We start from the raw sequence: 22,888 nt of genomic DNA, 5'->3' as shown, positions 1-22,888 counted from the left end.
CGCCGTCCATCTGAATATGTGACTACAATCCGGGTTCAATTCGAGTAGCATGTGGATAATTTTTCTTCAAATCGACACAACAACCTACCTATCATCATCATTGACAGCAACCCCAAAACACTGGTACTTCACTGTCGTAAAACCATATTAATTCATTTCAATAAAGCCTTATAATGGAAAAAAAGAAACAAATGGGACAGGGAGGGGGACCTACGGCTACCCCACTGCAAATATCCGGGGTGCCTACACCTCCAGCACTGCCAGGCAGTCTGGATAGAAACTGACAATAAGAACGCGATTGACACAGATTAACAGTCATATCTTGCAGCGTCTCCAACCGGGCGTAGGGTGGATCACTTCTTTCCGAATTCTCAGGCGACACTACCGAGATGCTGGTGGTCAGATCCTCCGCACGAATCGGTCAGGTGTTGTAGCTCGCACTGTAGTCTGATACACGCATCCTTTGAGGCCCAATGATGTACCTTTTTCATGTCGCAAGCAGATGCGTTGAACGCGTCTGTCGCAATACCGTCAAAGCTGATAAGATTCCCAAGATACGTATAATGTTCCATAGCCTTCGGAGTTACTCTTTGAATTCTTAGAATGTTCAAACAATGTATGTCTTAAAGCATCACTGTGCTTCAAAGCTTGAAGTACATGTCGCAAAACTGGATGATAATCGTAAGCTTTTCAAGTAATGTTTGTGATTTCTCCTCCTTATCACATGGGACAACAATTTCATCTGCACATTCCAAGTCAACAAGGTTTTTCCAAGGACATATCATCATCATTGGCAGCATGCCATCAGCGGTTAACACTCACGCTACCTGACGTATCACCACGGTTTATTTGAAAGACCTATAATGAAAAAAAGAATAAAATGGACGAGGAAGGGATTTTGTGCTAGGTTACTACAACCATTCCGAGGTGCTTACACCTCCAGACACTCATTCAGGCAATCTAGATAGAAACTGACAAGAACGCGACTGACGTCGATCAACAGCCATATCTTGCAGCATCTCCAACCAGACGTAGTGGGGATCACGCGGACCCCATTCCGGAAAGATGGACGTACAGGCGACACCCAGGCTTTCTGTAATCTTACCCATCAGCCGTGTCAACAGGTGGTCACTCATAATTGGTCATATAAAAACGGAAACGATGGTTCGACATTCGCAATACGTGGTTTAACCAACGCAAATTCTGGTGCTGCGCACTACCGCACAACCCGCTTTTTAAATGTCACGTTACGGATTCACTCACACCAGCCGACATGAGCCATGGTTCTGAGACAACGGTTGAAAACAGGAAGACAACTCCGTTCCGCTGCTCGTCAGTGTTCAACGCCGATGCTTCTCGACCGTACAGCCATGATTTACTCGAAAGCCTTGTGAAGAGAAGAATAAAGGTGGAGGGGGAAGGGACTTAGAGCTGGCTTACTACAATCATACGGAGATACATACACCACCGAACACTCATTCAGACAATCTGGATAGAAACTGATAACAAGAACGCCACTGGCATCGGTTGGTAGCCCTATCTTGCAGTGTTTCCAGGGGAATTCCTTGATGGGCAAGCGCGTCAACGAGAACGGACCGATCAACCGAGTCGAATAGGCCTTGAAAATCCAGGAATATTAGAATTGTGGGTCGCCTATACGCATGGCGTTTTAGCACCTACTAGGCCTGAATCCCGCTTGCTGCTCTCGAGTCAGTGTTTCACGAGCCGCTATAAGGCGCGAAGCCATAGTGGAAGTGAACAGTCTTGTGAATTTGAACCCCCTAGTGGTTGCTACACTCACTGTGAGCTCCTTTTTTGAAGAGTTGTCTGGAGTAGCTCGAAGATATGTGACCACGTGGTTTTTGATTCCTTCCACTGTTCGCCTCACTGTCTCATTAGTGACGAGTCGAAGAAATATAGAGAAAGTGAACATCGTTTTTGGATACCGCGGTTTGTCGGAGATCTTCAGAAGAGTCCCTCGGATGCTCTCACATGGCCACCAGTATATCAATACAAACAGCACATGATATTCACAAATTTCTCGGCAGGCGTGCTGAAAATGACTAAACGGTCGACAGAACCGAATGCACTCTTGAAGTCATAGAGCGAAATTGTAGGTCGCCTATACGTATGCCGTTGCTTCAACACTTGACCCAGTGTGAAGATGTGGTTCGCACAGCCCCTTCTAGCTCAGAATCCTGTTTGTTGTTCTCGGGTCCCATCTTCACACATCTTCGTAAGACGACGTGCAGTAAGCGACGCAGTCTGATTACAATAGAAGGCAAGCTAATTGCTCTGTGGCTGTCACTCATCTTTTGAAAATGAACACGCCTATTGACTCACCCCAGTTAGTTGGGATAGAGGTAAATAAGTTAGACAAGCACTGACTGAGGATTTCACTTCCTCAGTTTAGTAGGTCCAGCAGCTCGGTGACGCTTGAACGCCCGGGGTTCCAAGATTATTGACTAAGGTTCCGTTACGGGCAGGAAGTCCGGCTGAGCAACTGCAGGTGGAAGCTGAATTGTTGTTCGGTCCAACGGTCCAGGCACTCCTTTTTCACGGATAAGCGGGCAGTTGTTGCCAACAGTTGTTCCGCTCACCGGCGGCTTCTTTCGGCACGTTGCACGTATCAGTTTAAATGGCTTACACACGTTCCCAGAGTTCCCCACCTTCTCCATCTCTTCAGCTTTGTGGATCCACCAAGCTTCTTGTTCCGTAGAGATACTGTTTCTTAACCTGAAGTTCGACCCTCCTTTGAGTAGTATTGTGCAGTCCATCAATAGTAATTTTGGAGTTCGAGCAAATTTAGTGTTTCTGGAGATCCTGTGCCTATTTGGTCGAACCGTTCCACAAGCAACCACCAAGCATTTGTCAGGGTTGTGAACAGTACCTTCCGGTGAGAGTCAATATAGGAAAACGTGTTGTCCGTAAAGGACCTCAGTAGATTTTTCTGATAAACTTGTTTCGCATCAGCGTTCGAGAGCTTATCAATGGCATCTTGCGCGCTAATGAGAAGTGTGACCGGAAGCACTAACGAACAAGCGCCTGGTAGGAATTTGTATAGGTGCTCCAGAACGAGCGACAATCATTAATTGACCCACGCTACCTAGAGCTGATGGCGAGGTAGTCTATCTGTCTTAAAGGTTGACTCACATGCGGGAGTCACCATCTGGCCAAGCGGCTTCGGTTGGTTCAGAAGTTACTAATGCAAAGAAACAATCTGTGACCTGCGAGTAACTGCAACAGGCGTTCGCCGCTGTCCGTGCGTCTCGATTCCACTCTTAGACGACCCATCAATTGAGCAGTAGCAGCGCTAAGTGTACCTACTAGCACATTCCTATGTCCGGTAGCCACAACAAGGCGCAAGCCTAGAGCGTTGGAGAGGTTAGTTGTTCAGCTTGTTTCAGAATGCGAGAGTTACAGGCTACCAAATCGATTGAGCGTCGAGGTTTGGAGGATGATTTATAATTGTCTGTGGTCATGGCGGTCGTCAACTTAAAATATTGCAGCTAGTGACAATGGGCGGTAAACAGATCTGTCAGTCCTTAAGAACGGGACTACGGAGGTGCCGCTAGGAACGGGATGTGGGAGGGAAACGCGAATATTTGAAAGAGAAAGAAAGGCGTTAGCGTTAGCCGGTTTTTGCTTACCCGTCCTGCTTTATGCATGAAGTAAGGCAGTCCGGCTGACGGCACCACCTGGCGATCGATGTAGTCTATAATTATTTTTGGGTGTGCATTCAACAACACACGGACCTGAAACTGCTTACAGTGGATCACTGCCATCTATCAGAGGGTGAATAGTGTTTACTTGTTTTTCCCCATTTAATATCGCAAATTTGATGGTCAATGTCTTCATCAACCGAAGACTTTAATTAGTATGGGTAACGATGTATTCATTCTAGGTCGGATATTTCCTACCTTGACACATTAGCACTGATGATGCCCTCGTGCTTCTCTCGGGGGGCAAAGGTAATTGGCCTAAAGGTGTTGTGTTAAACGGTTGCTCTTATTTTTTTGAACTTCACACAAGCCCATGGGTTCACCGGTTCCCTGCGCTTCTTGTGCTTGTAGTATGTAGTGGTGGACCCATTTCCTTCGCGCATTTTCGTTTCAAAACAAGTGCACAACCGCGCTCGGTAAATAGTGGTCTAAATTTTGAAGGTGATGAGCTTACGCCTCTTTGACGCGAACCACAATTCTTTCCTAACCAAGTGAAGGGAGATCAGACGGATTGGCAATGCCATTTTCATGGCACAGTATTCCCATTGACTTCAAACAGAACGAAAATGACTTCCACCCAGCAAGATTGTAATAGACTAACATAGTCAAAACGCCCCTGAATGGTAGCTTCATATACGTGGTATTGGTCATCATCACCGACTATGTGCTGATGACCAAGCAGGTCTTTTGAAGTACCAGTAAGTAGTGGACACCAAGGTAATTACGATGTTCTAGACAGAATTTTAAGTAACGTGGTATTAACCTAACTAGTATCTGTATATAATACCTAGAGACACCTTCCGTATGTCTGATGAATGTTGGTTTGCTCAGTTCTCATACAGGTTGTGAACAAAGTTAGGGAATTCCGGGAAATTTATCATAGGAGTATGAGTAAGGGTATGAGAAAAATAGTATGAATATGTATCTAAACAGATAAATACAGATGATAGTGAATAATGATATAATGAGAGTATAAGAATGAGTTGGCAAACGGACGACACACCCAACCTTAATAGGATGACCGGCAAGAACGAAACATGTCTTGGGAACCATGAAAGTAATCGATTAGATCGTAAACTCACCTTGTCATTTTTCAGAGTGCGGTAGCACTTTCTGCAGTTCCCTTCCGATGGTCGCATTCTATAATTCAAAATTATTGTTTTCTGCGTTGTGCGTTCCAGATATGCGGAAAGCTCTGTCTACAGACGTGGATAAACGATCTGTAATCCCACTAACGAGGCCAGTGCGTCCCGATGAGTTAGAACATCCATGATCCTCGATATCAACATGCACCTCGAACCCAGATATGTCTTCCCCTATTCGATAACCGACCGGATGTGATGTGACCATTATAGAAGAACTCATGGCTGGTGTTATCAATGTATTCCACCCAGTACAAAACAAAACAAAACAAATAAAAAGCTATTGAGATTTTGCGTTTCTGCCTGTTTCTAAAGCGGTCACTCAAGACGACGGTCTCAAAGGAAAGANACGGTCTCTTCTGAAAGGAAAGAGTGGAAAAACTATTGCACTGGAGATCGACAGTGATAGACTCGTCCATTAGGCGAGTTTTGCCAAATGTGTACGTTCAAGCTGCGGCCAGTATCTCCTATATGAGAAACCACAAGTTCCGATTTTGTTTGATGCACAAAATCACACGACAGTTCGTAAAAAGCGTGCCATTTGTTGAATTTGAGCTGTTTAGAGATCCAATGCATTGTCCACTAGTTTGTGCCTCAGGCATCTTACGTCGCGCGCCGCATTTAGGCCCCCGTACACAGTCGGATAAATCTCAGAGCTTGGGATTCGAGTACCAAAATCCTAATGCGGTAGGAATATACCCACTCTATAATTTGTAGGATGGGGCACACTAGATTTCCCGCAGGTTTCATACTGAGGTGGCAGCGGTGATTTTTAATCAAGTAGGTCCATGTAGTACCAAGTTCCGTACACCATGGTGGTCGGCAAAACAACGCCACGCAAGACAAGAATTTGAAGGTAGCAACAAAAATAACATATCTGTTACCTACACCTTACCTAATACGCACAACAGGGACAGTAAACAGCAGTATGCCTCGTCTTATTGACAATAATTACATTGGGACACGTGATTAATTAGGTTCGTTCAAGTGTATGATGTCATCGTCCATATCTATAGCCCACTGGTCCGTAGCATATGATCACGCAGTTTTGCTTCCCCCTCTCCGTAGAAACCGGTCGTAAAATCAGCGCTCGATTCGGAATTTAAGCGAGTCCACGCCACACAAATGTCAGTGCGTCCGTTCTCCGTGCAAATGACTTTTGACGCAAAGTAGTGATGAAACCAATCCAGCATTAACAAGCTTACTTAGATTCATGTTACGCTTCAAATACTCGTTGAAACAAAATCACTGTGGTAACCCGCAAACGTCATCCGTGGTACACCATCATCACAATCGACAGATGGCATCAGTTGGCAATTGACCAGGTGGCTGTTGATCTGTTCGCCGAGCTTGGCAGTTGATTTGCAAACGTTTCGTCACCATTCGAGGAGACATCTTCAGTGCGCTGTTGGTTGGGTAGTTCCTCTCTTCGTGCATGCGTTTATATAGTCTACAAAGAGCAGCCTTTGCGCTGTAACCTGGATTCTGATTGGCCCGTTCTCGATCTGCATTGCGTCGTGGTGGTTGGTTGGTTTGTGGTGTGCCTCTTATTTCTAGTAGCTTGCTGTTCTATTGATTTCTTCTTTGAGTCCTTGTTCGGCCTCGGGTTCTGTGGTTCTGGATTTCCTTTGTCCTCAGAGGCTGGTAGGCAGGATCAACCTCAATGTGCCTGTTTGTTGCTCCACCAGTGGAGTACCACGCCTCCATGAACTCGCGTTCTTTCTTTGTTCTTGCCTGGCCCAGTATTCTGACGTTATTCCAATCGAAATGGTGTCCTTCCCCATCTTCGTGTGCAGAGATGAGAGAGAGTTGGTCGTGTCTCCTGGTGGCGAGTTTGTGTTCGGTTGACAGTTTCCTCCCTGTTTGTCCCACGTGTTTTTCACAATCGTCGCATTGAATTTTGTAGATTACATTTGTCTTTTCCATCGCATTGAGTGTCCCCTTTGGTTTTGATAGCACTCTTCGCAGCGTGTCAGTCGGTCTGTGGGCCAATTTTGTGACATGCTGTCGTAGTATCCTGGCGGTCATCTCCGAAATGTTTTTGATATATGGTAATATGATTGTGTTGCTTGTGCTTCTGGTTGTCGCGTTGGTTGAATTGCATTTTCTCAGAGATCTCCAGACGAAATTACTTGGGTAACCGTTCCTTTGAAAGATTCTGTATAGGCGTTTCTCTTCTTTTACTTTAGATTCTACTGTGTTGCAGTGTGTTTCAATTCGCTTGAATAGTGTCCGGATGCAGCTCTGTTTGTTGCAGTTTGGGTGGTTGCTGTAGTAGCTCAGAATTTGATCCGTGTGCGTAGCTTTTCTGTAGACTTCCGTTTGCATTTGTCCATTCGGCAACCTTGTGACGAGGACATCTAAAACCGCCAGCTTGTTGTTGTTTTCTTCTTCCATCGTGAACTTGATGTCATCGGAGACACTGTTTATCAATTGGATTGCTCGTTGTAGTTCTCTCTTCTTGATGATGACAAAAGTGTCGTCTACATAACGTACCCAAAGCTTCGGGTTGATGTCCGGCAACACGGTCCTCTCCAGTTTTTGCATTGCAATCTCGGCGATGAACCCTGAAATTGGAGAACCCATTGGTGCTCCTTTCAGTTGTTCGTAGTATTCACCGTTGAATTCGAAGTACGTGGTCAAACAGAGGCTGAGCAATTCACATATGTCTTCCTTCCTTAGAGGTCCACTGGGAGGTCCATGACTGTCCAGTAGTTCAGCGACTGTTGTCTTTGCGGAATGGAGGTCCACTGTGAATAGTGAGCTGACATCAAATGAGACCATTGTTTCGTCCTGTACTATTGTCACGTTCTTTAGTTTATCCAAGAACTGTTGTGCGTTTTTGATTGAGTGTTGCAATTCATTGATGAGATACTTGACCTTTCTCCATAGTTCCTTTGCAAGGTGTGCCTGGGAGTGACACAATTGGTCTTAATGGTGTGGTCTCCTTGTGTACTTTCGAGAGTCCGTGGAAGCGTGGGGTATTGGATTCTCTGGCTCTCATTCGCCCATATTCTTCGGTTGTGATCTTTTGGAAGTCCTACAGTCGCTTCAGGCTCTTGTTGATTTTGTTCGCAAGTTTTTTAGTTTGACCATCTTCCAGACGGCGATACATGGTAGTATCGTTGAGCAGAGCTTTTGCTTTGTTTACGTAGTCCGATTTGTCCATGATAACGGTCATCCGTCCCTTGTCCGCAGGTAGAATGATGATGGTTTCATCTTTCTTCAAATTTTCTAATGATTCACTTTCCTTGTTTGAGAGAAGGTTGAGAGTTTTGTTTCGTGTGATTGCCGGTACAACAGTTTGACGGAGTTGCTGTTGAGCATTCTCATCCAGTTCAGCGGATTTCATAGCTGCCTCTAGGCTGGCCAAGAACTCCAGATTGGTGGAATCTTTGAAACTGAAGTTTAGTCCTTTAACAAGAACATCCTGTTCTTGAACAGTCAATCGTTTGCTAGAGAGGTTCTTGATCCACGCCTCGTTGGTGGTGATGGTACTATTTTTGTTGTACCTACGGCTACCCCACTGCAAATATCCGGGGTGCCTACACCTCCAGCACTGCCAGGCAGTCTGGATAGAAACTGACAATAAGAACGCGATTGACACAGATTAACAGTCATATCTTGCAGCGTCTCCAACCGGGCGTAGGGTGGATCACTTCTTTCCGAATTCTCAGGCGACACTACCGAGATGCTGGTGGTCAGATCCTCCGCACGAATCGGTCAGGTGTTGTAGCTCGCACTGTAGTCTGATACACGCATCCTTTGAGGCCCAATGATGTACCTTTTTCATGTCGCAAGCAGATGCGTTGAACGCGTCTGTCGCAATACCGTCAAAGCTGATAAGATTCCCAAGATACGTATAATGTTCCATAGCCTTCGGAGTTACTCTTTGAATTCTTAGAATGTTCAAACAATGTATGTCTTAAAGCATCACTGTGCTTCAAAGCTTGAAGTACATGTCGCAAAACTGGATGATAATCGTAAGCTTTTCAAGTAATGTTTGTGATTTCTCCTCCTTATCACATGGGACAACAATTTCATCTGCACATTCCAAGTCAACAAGGTTTTTCCAAGGACATATCATCATCATTGGCAGCATGCCATCAGCGGTTAACACTCACGCTACCTGACGTATCACCACGGTTTATTTGAAAGACCTATAATGAAAAAAAGAATAAAATGGACGAGGAAGGGATTTTGTGCTAGGTTACTACAACCATTCCGAGGTGCTTACACCTCCAGACACTCATTCAGGCAATCTAGATAGAAACTGACAAGAACGCGACTGACGTCGATCAACAGCCATATCTTGCAGCATCTCCAACCAGACGTAGTGGGGATCACGCGGACCCCATTCCGGAAAGATGGACGTACAGGCGACACCCAGGCTTTCTGTAATCTTACCCATCAGCCGTGTCAACAGGTGGTCACTCATAATTGGTCATATAAAAACGGAAACGATGGTTCGACATTCGCAATACGTGGTTTAACCAACGCAAATTCTGGTGCTGCGCACTACCGCACAACCCGCTTTTTAAATGTCACGTTACGGATTCACTCACACCAGCCGACATGAGCCATGGTTCTGAGACAACGGTTGAAAACAGGAAGACAACTCCGTTCCGCTGCTCGTCAGTGTTCAACGCCGATGCTTCTCGACCGTACAGCCATGATTTACTCGAAAGCCTTGTGAAGAGAAGAATAAAGGTGGAGGGGGAAGGGACTTAGAGCTGGCTTACTACAATCATACGGAGATACATACACCACCGAACACTCATTCAGACAATCTGGATAGAAACTGATAACAAGAACGCCACTGGCATCGGTTGGTAGCCCTATCTTGCAGTGTTTCCAGGGGAATTCCTTGATGGGCAAGCGCGTCAACGAGAACGGACCGATCAACCGAGTCGAATAGGCCTTGAAAATCCAGGAATATTAGAATTGTGGGTCGCCTATACGTATGGCGTTTTATCGGTGCGTGCAGTGGGGATCACGCGGTCCCCATTCTGGAAAGCAAGTAAAACCGACAACAGCCAAACGCTTCGTAATCTTTTTCATCTCTGTCAGGATCACCAGGTGCAGTGGGGATCACGCGGTCCCCATTCTGGAAAGCAAGTAAAACCGACAACAGCCAAACGCTTCGTAATCTTTTTCATACCCCTCTGTCAGGTCAAGCGTTGGTCACCTCTCTGCTTGCACAACTCTGGATTGGCCACGGAAAACAGCACTCTCTGGCTAACAGTGGTTCGGCAACAGATATCCCACCCAACGCAACTTCTGGTGCTGGACACATCTTTCAATGGAAGTTCCGGTTGCACAACCGAAGACCCTCTTTTTTAGCGCCTCGTTACGGATTCACCGACACCACCCCATATGAGCCATGGTTCTGAGACAACGCGTGAACACCGGAAGACGTCTGCGTTCCGATGCTCGAACAGGCCAAGTCCTGCAGACCGTACTGTGGCCTGATACATACGTCTCTTGAGATTCAGGCATACACCGTTTTGACACCGTGTCTCAAATTAGCAACCACGACCAGGGCCTTAGAGATTTGTTCATTGACCTCATCCGTCACACTAAAATAAGAATTAATACAACTTCCATGATACGTAGAAAGCTCCACAACTTCCACTGTCTAGGCTTGGGCAACCTAGCAGTATCCCAGCCCTCGTGCAACCTTCGGATGGCAAGGAAGTTAGGCACAGTATGGAAACTCCACGAATGGGAAACTCTCAGTCTCGTTTGCATACCGGTCGTTATATGGGCTATCCACGTATGTCGCCGTTGCGTCAACTCCGCTTCATATGGATTGCGCTTTAGGTCGTCGACGATGCTGGGAGCTGTTCCATAGGATTACTCTGAAGGAGAACACTGTAGACAGGGTTCGATCTAAATTTGTAGATTATGTCAGACGTGGTTAGAGCAGACAACAGGTGTCGATTGTTGTGTATCATTCTTCAGGCTTTATTCAAGTAGTAAAAAACCATCGGGGGATCCGAAAATTATGCCGCTTCAGTGTAGCAATTTTATCAACGCATCCTGTATCAGTTAAATCATCTCACTTCTGAGAATAGTTTTAGGGGAGAAGATTATCGGCTTTAGTACATACCGACTGGACAGTTTGCGCGTGCTATCAATTTTTGTCGCAACATCTCTCTTGGTACCTTTAACCACCTGCATGTTTTCTCTTTTTGCGTTGTGCGACACATGTGCTAGGTTTTGTGGGCACAGTCCTAGGTTCTTCAAGTGGTTCGTAGATCGTATGCATTCGGACTGGTTGACAGTCTTGGCAGGTAGATCGAGCATGTACACACAGGTAACCGTTCTCCGAGGACGGAAGATTGGAAACCGAACCAGCGATACAGGACGGTAGTTGACCGACGAGGAAACAACAACCTTGTGACGTGATTCGTTCGTACATGCGAGTAGTACAGCAGGCGTGTATACGTATGGTCCCCTAAGAAAGACCAGCTATAGAGAACGACTCGAATGGTCTCAGTTCGGGGTCGGTTCTCTGTGGGGACATCTTCCTGGACAGTATGAACAAACAAAGATATGTGTATATCAGGTTTGGATAATAATGTGATGAAACATCAAGGCTAGTACAATAATATTCTGCTTCCCTTACAGCACACATCGTTGTTCTCACACATATCCAAATCGAACCTTCGGGACACAAAATGGAAGCGTAGTTACCACCAGCACTGTTTTGAAGTATTCCGTATTTTTTTCTGTTTAACGTAGGTCGGCCATTGACCTGGCAGAGGGGTATGAAAGAAATCACGAAACGTTCGGATGCTGTCGGTGCTACTCGCCTTCCAGGATGGGGACCACATGACTCTCACTGCGCCTACTTGGAGACGCTGCAAGATATGACCGCCAACCGATGTCAGTGGCGATCTTGTCAGTTTCTATCCAGATTGCTTGAGTGGGTGTTTGGAGGTGTATGTACATCGAAATGATTGTAGGAAGCGAGCACTAAGTACCTTCCCCGTCCATCTTTTTTATTCATTTCTTCTTAACATGGTTTTCAAATAAACCATGGTTGTACGGCAGCGAAGTTTCGGAGTTGAACACTGACGTCGTGCTGTCGATGATGATTATGATGAAAGTAGGTTCCTTCGACTTCTGAGAATAGATATTGAGGATTTGTCAAGGCTGAGATCAGTGTTTGGAATTTTTGAGGATAGTTCTGAACTGTTCACCTAGTCCTAAAACTTAGTCAAGGAAGGCATACCACCGTCAGATTCCAGTGTCGGGACCCTGGATCCTTTAGGATCCATGCGCTGACTGACGATTCCTTACCACAACAAACAGTATGATCATTAAAAAAGTAGTTTGGCAGGTAAAAATAAGTTACAGGTGACGAGTCGCTCGATAGGAGAATGAAAGTTGGTCGCTCGTCGGTTACACTAGTGCGTTGTAGTTGCACGGTCGTTTCTGATTCCGCAGGCAGCAAAACAAACCTGGATAGTTTTCTCAACCGATGTCAATCTATGTGATTGAGTCCACAATATGTAATTACAAAATTTATCAAGTCACAATACCTATCACGAAATCGTTTATGCTGACACATCCGTGATGAGCTGTGTACCATGTTTCCGCAGCCGTGAACGATAACCTGATTTACACCAGCGTCAAAAGATTGCACGCATGACGTTGCACTCGGAGAGGGGGGTGAGACGGCCCAAGTGGTTAGAGCGCGAATTTACTGACTGGAAGGTCCGCGGTTCGAACCCGACCCCTGCCTCTCGACTTCCCCTGTCTAGGCTTGGGCAACCTGGCAGTATCCCAGCCCTCGTGCAACCTTCTGGTGGCACGGCAGCTAGGCACCGAAAGGGTGCTACGGCTGAACGACTTTTTTTGGAGAGAGGACAATCAGCTCCATTTAGTCCTACGAAAATGGGCTAGACGGCTATTTAGAGGCAACGTGATTTTCCGATTCTCCAGAAACTTTTGGTCGTTTAATTTTCTAAACCATTGCTTGAAAATGAGACTTGTATTTTAAGCCCCCAAGTTGAATCCAAGTATGCTCCTCTAAAACATGTTGCTATATGCTATATGCTATCGATCAGCATAAGCAACGATGGTTCTTGGTTTGTTCGCTGAGCTGGATCGTCTATGCTACTTGAGCTACCAAAGTTCTCCTCAACAGGCAACGATCTTTCAATTGTTCCACTAACGTTAAACCTTCTTTAAAAAACTTTCGATGGTTATTGTGTTTAGAGGCACCTTTTAAAACAAAACTGCTTCATCTGTTTTGAAAATATCGCTAGGTGAATAGGACTTCGTCAGTTGAGGTAGGCGGGCGTTCCAATCAGTGGATGGTGCGGTAGAGACTTCATTGACCTTTCTACGTAGTGGACCGGAACTCAAATCGTGGCGCTTTTAATATTGAATATCTAGACACTATTATCATTAACAGGCCTTTTCCAAGAGCGGGGTGGTCTCTTGGAGAAAGGGGCTTATTAGGGGGGGGGGTACTATGTGTCGAGGTCACACTGCCTCTGGCCTTGAACAACAGACTACGATCATAATGCAGTTTAAAATCACAAAAATGGCGAGTCGGTGTGCCGAAATCCGGTTTTTTAAATATGTCAAAGGTAACCGAAGCGCTTCGCTCGTTCAAATAACAAGCAATCCAAACTGAAGGAGCTTCATCCAATTAATGTTTTCTGGGATGGTGTTTGTAGCAGTCCCACATATAGTACCACTGTCTTCGGTTCAAAAAACAGAGAAACGACTGGAAGGTGATAAGGTTGGTAGGCATATCAAAAGGGGATCCTCAATCACACATGTAGTTTTATGCCTAACATCGAGGGTACGACTGCCTGCAGCATTTATGGAGAAACCTCACAACACCACAATCGTGAAAAATATTGAACGATCAGTCCAGTCTAATGATACTCTTCAATGGAGAGGGAACGGCGTCTGGGATCTACTCAAGGCGTTGTTTCTAATACGCACGGATATCCAGGTTCAGTTGATGGCTCGTTGACGTGCGTGATTTATACAAAGCACACGATGCTGCAATATTCGAAACAGATAAAACTCACCGACGCCAGTCACGCCAGTTTGTGTACTCGTAAGAAAGCACGTTAGGAATGTGAGTAAAATCTTGGAGCATCAGCAATTGACCGAAGGATCTGAAAATGGAGAGGCGAGGGTACGAAACAAAATACACCTGTTATAGGGAACACCGCCATAGCCGAGAGGCAACTATTCTGATATTCGACGAAGACCGACCAGTTATTGGACATAACACCTGTTATAAAAACACCAATTACAATTCACTCTGTAGTTAATAAGGCATGCGATTCAGTGCTGAGTGTATTTGAACGCGAATTTTCATACATTTACCGATTAACGAAGATAACTTCACCACAGTCTATTATTGGTCAACGATGACAAGTATGAATACGACACGTTTTCATCTTTAGAAGACTGAAGCCGTCTTCAATGCGACCACAACCAATTTAGACTCGCAAAGAAACGGATCACTCAGCATGGCGCCTTTTGATCGCAACGAATAAGGAAGTGTTTGGGTTGACGTTTCAACATAAATGTCAAACGTTGTGTCGGAATGGAAAAATCCATCATTCCTGAATTAGTTTGCAACAGTAAGATCACATTCAATCCGTCCAAGCTTTGACGGATTAACACCACGAAAATATCATGCAGAAAACTATCAGTACTTACTTGACGGAACTGCTAATAAGGACGTCGATCGCTAAGTAATTTCTTTCCTCTCTATTGATTGACGCCGGATTCGTCAACGCTTTAAGTATTTGTACAAGATTGCACGTGCCAAGATAGCAGCAGTAAACACCACTGCCAAAGAAATTTTCGTTCGAAATCTTTTGGACTAGTTCGTCAAACAGTACCAAAACTTCCCTATTTCGGGTAGCGTCTAAATCTAGACCGAATGTATTGTTTTTGTGAACCCGAGCACCAATTGTGTTGTCCTGGGTGATGCTAGCTGAGTGATTTAGAAGTTTGATGCAATTTGACCCGTTGCGTTGATAGTCTAGTTACTTGAGTGGGAAAACCTCAAGGAAGAAGACAAAAGTCACCAGATGAAGATCGGGTATATTGCAGATGAACCAATGGAAGAAAGAGCGCTGCGACTCAGTTGGCTACAACAGAGGGAAAATAAAATCCCTGGACACGCTGCACCGGCTACATTGGAAAATTCAGTTCCTCTTGGATACCTTGGAGTTACCATCTACACATTTGCCCCCTGTACAAACAGACAACCACCCAGTCGATTCCACATACACACCAAGACGGTGGTCCAGTCACAACCCAAAACCATTTACACCGATGCATGTGATCCCACATCTGAAAACCCACACACATTTTGAAAAGGAGGTGGTACGACGGTCAGGTCCTAACGAGCAATTCTACCCTTGTGATATTTCACTGGGATTTTATTTTCCCTCTGTTGTAGCCAACTGAGTCGCAGCGCTCTTTCTTCCATTGGTTCATCTGCAATATACCCGATCTTCATCTGGTGACCTTTGTCTTCTTCCTTGAGTTTTTCCCACTCAAGTAACTAGACTATCAACGGGTCAGAATAAATTGCATCAAGCTCCTAAATCACTCAACTAGCACTCACAAACACAACAAGAAGGAATTTGGTAGCTAACGCAGCACAAATGGTTGCTGGTTTGTTCACTGTCCTAGACAATTCAGGTGTAAAGGTGTCATCGCCAGTTGAGGAGACATTACTAGTTCCTCGCCTTGAAGCGGAGCGGTGTGTCGAGGATGAACAGGCATGACAAGTCATATTTGCATAGCCGGCGTATAATCACCCAATTACAAAAGGTTGTACATGCATTGCAACAAGATGCATAGCATAAAAAATATTGACTAGTTAAACCAGTGTGCCACTCAGTCTCGCCTTAGCTGAATCATGACTATGTCGTTCTAGCAGTATTTTACTTATAAACCGAATTCAAAAATTCATTCATAAACGGAACTACTTACGAATCACAGATGCTTAGAAAGTGTGGTGTCAGTATGAAATGGACAAAGAAAAACCACAGTAGTCCTGTTGCGGTACCCAACGCCAAACCAACGTAAACTTGTTCTGGGGTGTGGTAGAACAGATAAATTCTAGAAGTTTGAGAAAATAATGGTTCAAAACCTACCTGCTGTAACAGGTGACCCCACACAGAGTCATAGACGCAGCGCATAAAATGTAGCGCCACCTTCGCCCGACCGAATTGGAATGAAGTCTATTAGTTTCGGAATAAAAGGCAGTGAGATGCCCCTTACCGTATCCAAACAAAAAGAACAGAATAAGTGCAGAAGAAACCCATGAACTGTGAATGATTGGATGGCATTCCATAGGTTCTCAGTTTGTTTTCATCTAGAAAAAACTGGAATAAGTCTTTTCATTAGTAATCGTACAGGGTGTATCTGGTCGCGGATGCTTCAGTGTACGCTTTACTGCTACATTTATGGCTTCATCGAAAAGAATGCCGCCAAATAAACATATCTGTTGAATAATCTGGGCAGCGTAAATGGTTACCGTATGCAAGTCCCGTCGGATAAAGAGTAGTGTTGCCACAGAAATGATGATAATCAGTGGGGCTGTACTACAGTAAGCTAGCACTTTTGCAATAGGATCATCTAGAAAAATAAAGAAACTCGCCGAAAAGTAACCTCTAGGATAGACAAGGTGAAGTAAGTTCATCTGCTTCCAGTTATGATTTGCGTTAACTTCCATTGTGAGTGAGTGCTGGTGAAAGATAAATTTGAAACAACAGTGACGCAACAAACTGCAAGGAACGCGAATACCAGATAGATGGCAGTCAAAATATAAAAAACGGATGACTCACAAACAACTTATTTTGTGTCCCAAGAGTACAGTGTACACAGAAAACGGGGAGCGTTATGTGAAAAAACTGTACATGATGTCCTACAGGAAGCAGAAGGACAACGAAGTGATGGTATAGAGCAGCCGAGACCCAGTAAGGCACCGGTGAGCTGAAAGAGTTTGTGCCGTGAAGTATATGATATTCGACTAGGTTCCCCTAAGAATATGCATTTATAAAATGTCGGCCGTGAATCCGCTTCAGCGGGCGCGCTGGCCCTCCATCTTAAGCATAGCAAATTTAAAATTTGATGCAATATCATAAATGATTCGGAATAGAAGCAGGCAAACCGGTCTGATCCCTCATGGTACTCGAAGTAGGATTACGGATTAATTCCACCTGAGTGCACAACATTCGACGGTCCAACAAACAGCGCTCTGCTATTATGCTAGGGCAGTAAGCTATTATATCCTCTTTAATAATGTATCAGTCAGGCTCGTCATCTCACTGGAGTGGAGAAGACAAACAAGTACATCGTTTTGTAATATGGAGTTCAACTGAATTAGAATAACAAGAGAGCTAATAGTCTAATAGGATATCAGTGAGGGGCTGGAATGTAGAAACAAGGTTTCAGTATACAAGACAAATAGTTAGCAAAGCGGATGTGTTCGTCTAAAGGCAGTCCTGCTAATACCTCCCCTTTGAAGTATTCAGTAGTAGGACTGTTGCCAAGGTCTGGGTTGCATTGGTATGACGGACCTTCGTATTCGATCAGGCCATCGTCTAGGTGCGCAACTTTCGGAAATTACTGGTTCATTCATCAGCTCTGGACACTTTGGCCTTCGAGCTAATTCAAATGTGTCGAGAAAAATCTCCAGTAGAGAAGATAGGATCGAGAGTAGCTGTTGCTGGAAGATAGGAAGAACGTAGCTGATTGGCATAACGGACCCAGATAGAGGAGCCTACGTTTACCCTACAGACAACTTTTCCAGCACGACGTACAATTATACCTTGTGTCCACCTATCCACACCACGAGTCTTTTGCTAGCACAGATTGACCGGGTATAAATATCTTACTTACAGCACCATGATGTCGGTTGAACTGAGCTTCCATATTTGTGTTGCTACCGGTTGGCGAATGTGGAGAAATAACGTTAATGGGTAAACGGATCTTCCCTTCATAAGTATCTCCGCCGGGGACTTACCGTGTGGGGCGTTATTATTTGGTATCGCCCTGTAACTCAGCAGAAATGTATCGATAATTTCCGGTGTGGTCCCCTCCCCTTCGAGTTTTAACAGTGCTCGTTTGAAAGTGTTTACAAATCTTTCAACCTGGCAATTTGGTTGCGGAGAGAACGGCGGTGATTTCTATTTTGTTGAAATAAAGAAGAGAATTCAGCGTACGTGAATACCCTTCCGTTGTCGGAGGCAATGACATTTGGAACACCAAAGGGACTAAACATACGTAGTTTTCAGATGGTAGCACAAGCAGTGACCTGAGTCATGCCAAACACTTCTGGCCATTTGCTGTAGACATCTACTAGGATCAGATATTGCTGGCCGTTGGTTGCCGCAAAATGAACGAGAAGTCGTAACCATGGGGTTTCTGAAAGAGGCCATGAACATAATCATGTTTTCCGACAATATTTTGCAGATAGTTGGCATTTCGAGCACTTACGCAGAAGCTCTTCTAAGTGCTTATCTATGTCAGACCAGCAGACATAACTACGTGTTAGCGCCTTCATGATGTTAATACCTAGATACCCTAAATGAAGTTGTTAAAGGACATCGCTCTGTAAATATGGGAGCACAATTACCCGTTCTGCATAGGGTATGCAACCATTAATCTCGGAAAGTGAGGATCGACGTTGGTAGACCGGTTGAATTTTTTTATCGGAACATACTGCAAGCCCGTGTGTGCGGTGGAAATGAAGTACATTTTGAAGTGATGAATAACAAGTAGTGGTGTTGCGAACCATGGCAGAAGTAACTGGAAGCGCAGTGAGTATAGAAGCACTGCAATAGCTTCTGGTTCCACGGTTATTGCCGCAACAACAGCATCCTCTGATCGTTAACGTTGAGAACCCATGAGTCTCGGCAATGCATCAGCTTGGCCAATAGCATCAGTAGACTGATACTTGACGAAGAAGTCGTAGCGCAACGTTGCAAACGGTTGGCTGTGTAAACAGGGATGCCTTTCTTCGGTCCGAAAACGAGAAACGGCTTATGATCAGCAATGAGCGTAAAATGACGTCCATAGAACATCTTGTGGAACTCCTCAATGGCGAAAATTATCGCTAAAGCTCCTTTTTGATCTGACCATAATCGTGCATAGTAATTGTCAGGGAAATCGTTTTTTTTCTTTTCCGCCGGGGACAAGGTGAGATGACAGTGTCGGAAGCAACAGTAATATCCAGGGCTGGATTGTGATATGTGAGTAACAGATCATAGCTGGAAAGTGACTTTCTGGTCAAAAGCGGACTGGCACTCCTGTGACCAGTTCCAAGGCACATCATTTTTCAAAAGATTATTAAGTGGTTCATGGACATGATGCATGCCTAGCAAAAGTGAACTCTAATGGCTTACCAAACAAAGGAAGAAGCACAAGGTTGCTAAATCCGTCAGTGCTGGGATTTTTTGTATAGCAGTAATATATTCTGGGTCTGGATGACGACCATTTTCGTCAAAAAGTCCAAGATACTTGATGGATGTGAGACAAAGTGGACATTATTCTGCACGTAGACCGAGTCCGTATTGTTGAATTCGTTCGAGTACACAAGGCAAACGATGTAAAAGTTCTTTTCGACCAGAACCTGTACAGACGATGTCATCCCAATAAGCAGCAACTCCTGATAAGCCGTTTAGCACGGCATCCATTGTTTGTTGAAATATTGCTGGTACAGATTTTACCCCAAATGGCAGACGGTTAAATTAAAACAAACCACGATGTGTGCTGATTGTCAGAAGTCCTTTAGATCCAACAGTGACCTCTATTTGAAGGTAAGCATCACCGAGATCCAGCTTTGAGAAACATTTCCCACCATTGAGCTTGGTGAACGGATCTTCTGGTATTGGTAATATTGGTGAGTCAACTCCTGATAAGCCGTTTAGCACGGCATCCATTGTTTGTTGAAATATTGCTGGTACAGATTTTACCCCAAATGGCAGACGGTTAAATTAAAACAAACCACGATGTGTGCTGATTGTCAGAAGTCCTTTAGATCCAACAGTGACCTCTATTTGAAGGTAAGCATCACCGAGATCCAGCTTTGAGAAACATTTCCCACCATTGAGCTTGGTGAACGGATCTTCTGGTATTGGTAATGGATATTGGTGAGTCTAACACGGCGTTTAATCCAGCAGGACATTCAGCACATATGCACACCCTGTCATTTGCTTTTCTGATGACAATAATAGGATCTGCCCACAATTAGTAGTTTACTGGCTGGATAACTGCGGATCGCTGGAGACGAACAACTTCATTCTCCACAGTTGCGAGAGCGGCAAGTGGTACGGGACGCTTCGGTCTGAAAAATGGTATGGAATCGGATTGGAGTTCGAGACGTGCCTTGGTCTTGGTACAGAATCCAAGGCCACTTTGGAAGACATCGATGAATGTTGTCTTGAATATGTTAGTAAAGTGTTCTCCAATGTCTGAGGAGGATGAAACTTTCAGAGCATTGCACACAGATAATGAAAGTACACTGAGAAGACTAGGTTTCTCAGTCTAATCAAGTCCAAGAATGTTCAAATTAGGAAAGTCAGTGGGATAACAAGTTCCTGAGAAATGTAGAGTGTTGAAGAATACATTACAGGCTAAATTCCAAGTCAGTAGTAGGGTGTCGGTGATATCAACATCCCCAAAAACTCTGTATCTTTGTGTGCTAACGACGGCATCTATCAAGGTCAAACTAGGAATATATATATGCTCTGCCATTTTTCCGTTGATCGTGTGTTGTCTGAATCATTAAAGTTGTGTCCGAGGTTTTCCGTCTTCTTACTATTGGCCGTGCTAGGAGTCTGGACCAGGCAACATAGCTGGGGATAGAATATTGTCACAGTTCGCATATCTTATTGTTTGCTCGCTGCGTGGTCAAACCGTAACGTAGGGTATTGCCAGATGCACTTTGGCCCGATAATTCGTGAATAATGACACAACATTTTTTTCCTATCAACTCTCAACTGGAACGTGAGATCAACGTAATATCTGAAGCTGCGTCGAGCTGCAGACAGACTGGAATTTTGTTGATGAAAACTAAGATATTTTCTTCGAGACTCAAATTCAACTTGGAATGTTGCAAACACATACCTGGACTCCGGCAGTTTCTTGTAAGGGTGATTATCGACTGCTGCTGATTGAACTGTTGAAGCTCTTTTGGATTTTGTGTACTGTGGATTTTTGAGTATGGCAGAACCCTTTGCGGCCCCGCGGATGATACGTCTTGCACTGTTGCTTCTTGAACGGACAGAAACGTGCATAATGCCACTAACCACAGGACCAAAACGATGTTGGCGGTTTTTCTATGAATAATTGCACCCTCTCATGCTCAAGTTTGGAAAGACTGAAGACCAGCGACGAAAATTAGCCACTTGAACTGATCCCCTGTAAGTGACTGCAATTGAAGTTTTTCACACAGTGGACGACACCGGAAAAAAAGTCATGTAGTTGTCGGCATCGCGCCTGCCCAGCTGGAGAAAATTGTATTGAACATTAAAAAATGAATGTTGCTCACCGAAAATTTCACGGACTTGTTCCACTGTTTGTGTAAAGTTTAGATCCTTTGGGTGTCTGGGAAGAATGAAGTTCGTGAGCCGATCGTGCTCGAGAGCTACAAGCCTTCAGGCCAAGAGACGGGATTTTCACATATTATCTTTGTCAGTAGACTCATTCTGGATAGTATCTTTCCAGAGGCTGTACCATAAACCAAATATAAGACCAGATACCGGTTCGTAAAGAAATTCGGTAATAGTTGCTGCGATAGAATAATGCGATAGGATAATGAAGTGCCACTTTGAAATGGAATTGATGTCTGAAGATTGAAAACTCAAGTAAGAGACTGAAAAAATCGCAACTGCGATTGTTCGAACTGCGCTTGCTGCTGTTGGAGGATCGCCTTCAAATCCTCAGCTGAAACTGACATCTTTGTGCTCGCGTCGGGTTCCTGTCACCAATAGTATATCTTCTTTCATAATATATCAGTCACTCTTCAGTTCAACGGAATTGAGAAGAAAAACAAATTGGAGGAAGTTATATTGCAAAAACGTGGATCGTTCCGTGATACGGAATTCAACTAAACCAGAATGCAAAAATAGCCAACAGTCTAAGGGGATGTCAGTGAAAGGCTGAAATGCAAAAACAAGGACAAATCGTTACCAAAGCGGATTTTTTCGTTCGGAGTCCGTCGTCTTAACATAGGCCTTGCCGAAATACGGCCACAACTCCTTGGGTTTTCGAATCCTTGAGAGAGTTACTGCCTGTGACATTGAAGTGCCATATAGATGATGATGATATACAGATGATGCTGACGAGTCAATTGATTCAGCTAACTAGTACTGAACGGCCAATCGCTGCCAACGTTAGAAAAACCTATAAAGATATGGGACTGAGGAAACCAAGACGACGAATAATCTGGGCCAATGAAGAAAGATTGCAGTTAATCCCACAGTAGGGAGTGATGGTACAATGGTGTCGGGAGCTACAAAATGGATAATGCTAGTTTTCGGTTTCACAGATCTCGAGTAAACCATAAGAGGTTCAGTGCCTTGTTTTGTATCCAGAACGATTGCACTCAGTGATTAGCACTCGGTCCAAAGTAGACTCTTGAGGGAAAAATGACGTTAGCTCAGAAAGGCACATCTGTGTAGGTAATGATTTTAGGAGCTGGATAATATCAGTCAGTTCAGTTCAGCCTTATATAGTCCAATGGAACAACCTGCAATAGTGGACCACATGCAGATACTATCGGAGTCAGCTTAGATGCTTGTATATAATGTGCAGTCTTAAACACAGCCTCGATAACAATAACAGGGATAGATTAGGGTGATGAATCTTAGGTTGGTCGGCAGATGGTATGTGAATGTCTTGTTGGGAACTGATGTCATGTAAAACCAAACAATCGCCTACATATGTAAGGGTTATTGTTGTCGGTGCGTCGATCACCCATGGCGCTTTCTGTTGTACCTAAGCGTTTTAACAAGA

The 22,888-nt window shown here is 44.5% G+C and overlaps 1 protein-coding gene across 1 annotated transcript; it reads right to left on the bottom strand.

The window, feature by feature from the left end:
* Window positions 1–12,504: 12,504 nt before the first annotated feature.
* Window positions 12,505–17,630, bottom strand: T265_01832 (hypothetical protein; the record flags this gene model as incomplete). Its single annotated transcript, XM_009165942.1, has 4 exons — window positions 12,505–12,724; window positions 13,924–14,013; window positions 15,857–15,985; window positions 17,449–17,630. 4 exons carry the CDS (start codon window positions 17,628–17,630, stop codon window positions 12,505–12,507), a joined length of 621 nt encoding a protein of 206 aa, XP_009164206.1.
* Between the last annotated feature and the right edge of the window lie 5,258 nt (window positions 17,631–22,888).

This window comes from Opisthorchis viverrini (assembly GCF_000715545.1).
Source record: "Opisthorchis viverrini unplaced genomic scaffold opera_v5_20, whole genome shotgun sequence".
Taxonomy (NCBI): Eukaryota; Metazoa; Platyhelminthes; class Trematoda; order Opisthorchiida; family Opisthorchiidae; genus Opisthorchis; species Opisthorchis viverrini.
Note: the sequence above shows the minus strand (reverse complement) of the source record. Positions and strands in the feature narration are given on the sequence as shown.